This window comes from Pituophis catenifer, unplaced genomic scaffold (assembly GCF_029215685.1).
Source record: "Pituophis catenifer annectens isolate HBS135680 unplaced genomic scaffold, rPitCat1.0.hap2 SCAF_14, whole genome shotgun sequence".
In the NCBI taxonomy this organism is placed as follows: Eukaryota; Metazoa; Chordata; class Lepidosauria; order Squamata; family Colubridae; genus Pituophis; species Pituophis catenifer.
Window position 1 is genome coordinate 24117285 of NW_027256894.1, and position 7110 is coordinate 24124394.

Genomic DNA, 7110 nt, shown 5'->3' on the forward strand with positions numbered 1-7110 from the left:
CTCCGGCTGCCGAGCGCGGGGGGGGGGGGGAGGGGGGCGGACGGGCGAGCCAGCGAGCGAGGGAGGGAGGCTGGAAGGGAGGCGGGGTCGAGGGAGTCTTAGCGCGCATGCCCGCCAGCCGCCGGCCCCGGCCGCTGAAGCCGCGGGCTCCACGTCCAAAGCCTCGGCAGCGAGAGCGCGGCGGCTGAGCCGCGGAGGGCTGGGCAGGCGTCGGGACCCCGCCGGGGCACCATTCTAGGGCGGCCGAGGGCCTTCCGGCCGAGGGCCACGCGGGCTGCACCGCGCCTCTTCGAGAGAGAGAGCCACCGGGTTTGCGCTTGGCGAAGTCTCGGGTCCTGCTTTGATCGGGTCGTCGGCCCCGATGTATGGGCGGCCCCCGCGCCTGCCCGCCCGAAAGTGTCATTGGCGATGGCGCATCTCTGCAAGCTCCCGGGCCTCAGCCGTGAAACGGGGGGCCCCGCGGTCCAGCAACTGAGCGCCGGGCCTCAGGACTGCGCCTCGGGCGTGCAACCGGGCGGCGGTCACCCCTTAGGTCCCCCAGCAGGCGCCATGGCCATGGCCTCCCTCCTGGTTAGCGGCGGCGGCGGCGGCGAATACCACTCCCATGCGCAGCACCGGAGTTCCGCAGAACCCCCGCTGGCCGGGCGGCTGCACCCCGCGCTAACTGGGACCTGCCCGAGTCCCGCCGGGCTGACCGGGAGCAGCAGCTACACTACGCTGACGCCCCTGCAACAGTCCCTACCGCCCATCTCCACCGTTTCGGCCAAGTTTCCTCCCCATCCCCAGTCACACCCGCACGCGCATGACAGGCTGGCGGGCAACTTTACTCTCTTGTCCGACAATCTATACCCCTCGCCGTACCCCAAAGAAGTGGCCGGCCTGGGGCAGACCCTCTCCCCATTGGGCGGACTCCAAAACACCCAGCAAGGATTGTCGCATTATGCCCACGCCGGAGTTGCCATGCCGGCCGAGAAAATGCTCACCCCCAGCGACTTCGAAGCCCAGCACCCACCCCTCTTAGCCCGGCCGGGCGACCAGCATCTCACCCCGACTACAGCCGGCCTAGTTCTGCTTGACGGGATCCCTCACCAACCTCATACCCACCTGAGCGCCCAAGGGCTCGGGCAGATCCAGGCCTCTTCCAGGGAACCTAAACCCGCCGCCGCCTCGCAAGGGAGCGCCGGGAGCCACTCAGGGCAGCTGGAAGAGATCGACACCAAGGACGTGGCCCAGCGGATCACTACCGAGCTGAAGCGCTACAGTATCCCGCAGGCCATCTTCGCCCAGAGGGTCCTCTGCCGCTCGCAGGGAACGCTTTCCGACCTGTTGAGGAATCCTAAGCCTTGGAGCAAGCTCAAATCCGGGCGGGAGACCTTTCGCAGGATGTGGAAGTGGCTGCAAGAGCCCGAATTCCAGCGGATGTCTGCGCTTCGATTGGCAGGTGAGGAGCAGCGATATGGGCACAGGCTGAGGGGCAAGACCCATCTTCCTGGGATCTCATTGTAGAAACCTCGCAAAAGAGGCAACACTCTCCCTCCTGCGCCCGATGGGAAGAGAGGAAAGGAGGCTCTGGCCTTCAGGAACCAACGGGACTAAGTCAGTCCTGTGCCAGGCGGGTCCGCCTACGAAGTCCCCTCCCTCATCCTGCCCGGTGCCAGGGACTGCGGGACGCCCAGAGATTCCCGGCCTCGCTGCAGACGTTGCTGTGGTGTTCCCGGCAGTGTAGGGCCGCCTCTCCTTGCACACGAACCAGCTTCCAGAATGAATGCTGCTTGTGCCTTTCTGAAGCGTTTCCAGACCGGGAGAAAACTGGTGGGAGTTGGCTTGCAACCCGACCCCCTAGTCAAATCCAGAACCGCTTGGTTAGCTCTTCCAATTTTCCCGAAAAGGACAAAAGCCCTTCCCAAATGGTTGTGGGTCACCTCCGGGGGCCTGGGTGAGTGGGCTGACCGTGGGAAGGCTGTACATGAATCTGAAAAGTTATGTGCTTTGGAGGAGCGGGAAAATAGAAAGGAGGAGGTGGAGATTTGCCCTGTAAGTGAGGCTCTTGAATAAAGTTTTGTAAAGCTCCCCCCGGCCAGAGGCAATTGAGGAGCTGGCAGGATCCTGACGTCGAAGGAACTGCTTTCCTCGAGGTGTGTAGGTCAACGGCGTCCTGGTCGCCGTCGGCGGAGTAGGCGAGGGCTCAGATTTTAGGAGGCGGCAAGAGGTTTTCCTGCTCTTCGGGCGGGAAGACGGCTTTGTCTCTTACTCGCGTGGAGAGCAACTCTCCTTTCTTGAGAGGAAAGGAAGATGAACTGATCCCTGGACGCAACCAGAGACATCCCGAGGCTGCTCTAACTCGGCCTTCCTTGGCCAGGAGTTCCTTTGCTAAGGCTCCCTTGTTTTCGGCTGCTGCTGTTGCTGCTGCTGTTCGAAATCTCTGTTGGAGCTTGGTCCACAGAGAAGCAGAGAAAACCACCGAGTAACTTCGTTGGCAGGTCCCGTGGGAAGGAGAGCAGCTACTGGGGCGCGAGGAAGGCTCAATGTCGCTGGAGGGCAACTTTCCAAATGGACGCGCCGGCGAGGCCAGACCAGGGCTGCTCCGACCCTTGAGCCTTTCACGCCCAAGTGGCTGCAATGGCCTGTTTGTGGCAGAAAAGACAGAGAAGCGTTTCCCAAGGGAGAGGTGACGGGGCAGGAGATTCCCGTTTTCTCCTGTGCATCCTGCATTTTTCTCAGCACCAGCAATGCTCAGAAAAAAAACCCCGCAGAACACCTCGTGAACGTTGTGCCTATGCAAACAAAGGCTTTTTCTTAGAATTAATTGCAGGTTCGCGAGATTTATTGCGTTTGCGTTTATACCGAGTTTGTCTGGAGTTCCTGCCGCTCGCGCCGATGGCCTTCCAGAATCCATCCCGGCCGAGCGGTGGTAAGTCCTGCAAGTGAAGGTGCGTCCTGAGGCGTTTTGCGGTGCTCCCTCCTCTTTGGCTCGTCAAGTCCGGAATTTAGCAGAGCTTGGGTCTCCTACTTTAACCCCACCGCCACTGCTAGTTTCTTGGCCAAATTTGTTGTTAGAAAAGGCAACCAGGATCTTGTATTTCTATCTTATGAACAGCTATTTAGTAAGAACCCCTCTGGAACTCACTAGATAAGGTCAGATAAATATCTCTAGTCAAGGATCCCTAAAATGTATTTCCTCTATATTCCACAAGTCTTTAGTGCTTTAGTGCTCAAAAACTTAAGGCCTCCTTACCAGCCGTCACCAACTGGTGAAAATTTTTTGTTGGTCCGAAGAAAAATTATTTGCATTTTTAATATTGCATTAAATCAGGGGTCCTCAAACTACAGCCCCTGGGCTGGATATGTACAATGAATGTTTGTATTGCTGCAGAGAGTCTCCCCCTTTTGGGGTCTTTGTGTGCAGGTCAGAGGAGGACAGAAATTCTAACTTGGGGTCTGCTTCAGCCTCCTGGTCCAGGGTTTTGGGTGAAGAGCCGGAGGACCTTGTTCCAGTCTGCATCATGGACTGCATCATGGCCTGGAACTGGCTGACCATTTCAGCCCGCTGAGCCTCCAAGTGCCATTACCTGGCCTTGCACTCCTGCAAGTCTTCCCTCTGCTTGGAAAGCCTATGTTCATAGTCCTCAGTGAGGTGCTTCTGCTGAGCCTCCTTCTCGGCCAGATCCAATTTGAACTGAGCTGTTTTGCCAACTCTTTCTCGTGGTGGCTACTTAGCTCCAACAACTGCTTCCTGTTGGAGCCCTAAGGAGCCCGGGTGGGCGGGCAGGCGAGGAGTGGGTGGGAGGAAAGGGGCAAGTGGAGACCCTAACCCTAACCCAGTCACATACCACCTAGCCATGCCCACCCAGCCGGTCATTAGGCAGATCATATATTTTGAGTAGTTCGGAGAACCAGTACTAAAAATTCAGACTGGCCCCGCCCCCATCTATTCTCTGCCTCCCAAGTCCCAGCTGATTGGGAGGAAGTGGGGATTTTGCAGTAACCTTCCCTTGGAGTGGGGTGGGAATGGAGATTTTACAGTATCCTTTCCCCTGCCACACCCACCAAGCTATGTGATGCCCACCAAGCCACGCCCACAGAACCGGTAGTAAAAAAATTTGAAACCCACCACTGAGCATAACACTTGAGGAAAAATTTCCAGCCCTTTATTCAATCTGCTTTATATGAAAGAGGAACCCTGACAATAAAAAGAGCAAAGTCTTTTTATAAAGGTTGAAAGCTGCATGGTGGAAGATCCTAGGGATCTGATTGGCTGGTCACGGTGGACATCTGTATACATTAGTCTGTGTATCTGGGTTTATTCCTACTGTTAGGCAAAATGGACCTTTCAGGAGGGCAGGAGAGCTGGGCAAGCCCTTGTGAAGGAGATGGTGTCAGCTGATGGAGGTTAGAAGTTGGGGTTTCTGAGCTTGTTACTATATTGCAAGCACTTCCTAGGGCTGCCTTTGGGGGTATGGAAGCTTTTATTCTTTGGTTTAGATTAGATTGCAGGGGAGCTTCAGTTGTGGCAGGGATGGTCGATTTGGACCTAATGGGATTAAGCCAAGAGAGGACTGGGCCTGCCCTTGGTCCTATCTAAAAGAGGACGCTTGTTGGTGCCCACTCCATTGTGTTTGTTAGGTTTATTTTCTCCACTAGATTATCCATCTCTCTCTAGAGGGTACAATGTTTGTTGACCCATAACTAATCTCTGTTTTGCCTCTATTGCATCTCTTCTGAATCATTGCTGTGGTCATGCCAGTCATATCTACAAAGTGATGGGCTCCCTCTTCTGTCACCCCTTTTCAGCACATCATCAGCCAGCAGGGATGGTGGCTCCTGTATGACTGAGCTTCTATCAGGACTTGAGGTTGGTTGGACTGCCCCTCTTGTGAGACCTCGCTTGGGCATTCCAATGATAAAAGAAAATAAGGAAATGGTTTTAAGAAGATCCTGCAACAAATGTAATTGCTGAGGGGAAAAGGAGAGACCTGAGACCCAGTTAGGACTGTGTACCTAGCTAGATCCACATTAAAGATGTTAAAATGCTCTGTTGGTTAGATTTCACTGCTGCATTTAGGCAGCGGAGGAAGCTGGGGTGCCCGCTTTTGCTGTGGCCACTCAACCTTTCATTCTCACTTCTAAGCAAAATAAAGCTTTTTATGGGGGGAAACGCTTATTGCTGCTTTTTCTTGCATCAATATTGTGGTCATTTCACTAGCACGGACTAGTGTGGATACCAAAAGTCGCTTGAATTGTGTAATTTTCAGCCCCAGTTCACTGGCCAGGCACTATAATAAAAGCCTCTCCAAAGCTCATCTTTAGACTCTTGCATTCCTTTCTCATTATGAGAAAGGAAGTGCCATCTAGCGGTTGCAAGTAATATGGAAAATCGGGAGCCCAGTTGATTTAATAACCTAACGGTAGTTGCTTCACTTAATTGTATAAAAAAGTGAGAAATATTGCACATCAATTAATCCATTTCCCCACCCTTAATATTGATTGGCCTGTCCATCCTAACAGCTGTAGCCATTCAATTCACAGTCACTTACATTCTAAAAACCTTGGAAATTAGTAATATATGCCTATCCGGTGAAGAATGAATTCCACTGAACTCCAATGGTTTTTCAGTTGTCTTTAAGACCGCATTGTAAATATTCTACTTTAAAAATGCAGCCTTTATTTATTAAAACCCTTTTATTATATAATAAGATTGTTATAAAAAAAGAAGTCTCTCTCATTTACCCCAAGTCTGAAAGTGATTTCTTCGTAATATTGCAGCTTGCAAACGGAAGGAGCAAGATCAAGGGAAAGATGGAGGAAATGCACTCAAAAAACCCAGACTGGTCTTTACTGATGTCCAGCGCCGAACTCTCTATGCAATATTCAAGGAAAATAAACGTCCTTCCAAAGAATTACAGATCACCATTTCCCATCAGCTGGGGCTGGAGCTGAGCACAGTTAGCAATTTCTTCATGAATGCACGAAGGAGGAGCCTGGACAAATGGCAAGATGAGGGCCTTGCGGACTCAGGCTCTTCATCCTCTTCTTCTAGCACTTGTACCAAAGCTTAAAGGAAGAGCTGCCCATTTAGTCTTGGCGGAAGAGCTTTAAAACCACCCGGAGTTGCTGGGAGTTGGGTGGTATATCTATTTAATAAATTGTTATTATTATTGTTAAAACAAATGAGCAGGACCTCAAGGAAGCAGGTTTATACTTAACTCATTTATAAGTCCAAAGAAACCAAAGACTTATTTCAACTGATTTTGAATTTGCTCTAAATAACAAATTTTCCTAGAATGGCTTGCAAAACAAAATGGTTAGAAGGAAATAGAGGGAGAAAACTGATTTTTACACTTTCATTCTTGCACTTATCTACAGTCTTTGATCATCTAATGTTGGAGCACGGTGATAATTCGTTATCAAAATACCTGTCTTCAGATATGGCTCCTCATGTCCACGGCAAAACCACAGAGATGAATATTTAGCAGATGCAACAGTAGCAAGGAAGTTTTCTAGGGCAATTACAAGCCTAAAGCAGCAAATTATTAACGTTCCTTTTAACAATATGGTTTCTGTTGATGGTCTGCCAATATAAACTCTGAATACAAGTTGAAAGAAGGTAAAGACATTTTGACTCTTATGCAAACCAGTTACATTCTCCTTGTTTACTTAGTAATAGAGCTATTCTTTACCTTTCTCCAAACTACGGTTTCTTTGCAAAAGGATCAAAATAGTACCAAAGAACACATTTAATATACTGTTGGTATTTTTTTTGCAATTATTTTACCACTTCAAAGCTATTTTTACATTCAATTCTATGCAGAGTTTAGGGATAAACTAATTAATAGTAACAACACACAAGAAAGACTTTTATTTTAGCTGGAAAATATTTTTCATTGTTTTCCAGAAGTCATCAGAACCTATAGCTCACACCCATGTGAAGCACCGGTTGTCTTTCCGCATCTCAGACAATATTTTTTTATATTTAATCTTCTGCAGAAGTGTACTTTAGTCCAGCTCTCAAATACGGTCCATTTTATATGTATGCTTGCATTTATATAGTTTATGCTCATAATATTGGAATGATTTAAAATGCCAAAATCTTGGAACATAAGCTTAGCTCTG

The 7110-nt window shown here is 50.4% G+C and overlaps 1 protein-coding gene across 1 annotated transcript; it reads left to right on the plus strand.

Moving 5' to 3' along the window:
- Positions 1 to 408: 408 nt before the first annotated feature.
- On the plus strand, positions 409 to 6056 carry ONECUT1 (one cut homeobox 1). The gene is made up of 2 exons (XM_070953743.1): positions 409 to 1441; positions 5764 to 6056. The coding sequence occupies exons 1-2, from the start codon at positions 409 to 411 to the stop codon at positions 6054 to 6056; spliced, it is 1326 nt and encodes a 441-aa protein (XP_070809844.1).
- Positions 6057 to 7110: the final 1054 nt, after the last annotated feature.

What these genes read in the sequence shown, in the direction of transcription:
- ONECUT1 (XM_070953743.1), top strand. Translation starts at nt 409, where the DNA reads ATGGCGCATCTCTGCAAGCTCCCGGGCCTCAGCCGTGAAACGGGGGGC. An exon ending in GTCTGCGCTTCGATTGGCAG is followed by an intron (nt 1,442 to 5,763) that starts GTGAGGAGCAGC and finishes GTAATATTGCAG; the next exon opens with CTTGCAAACGGAAGGAGCAA.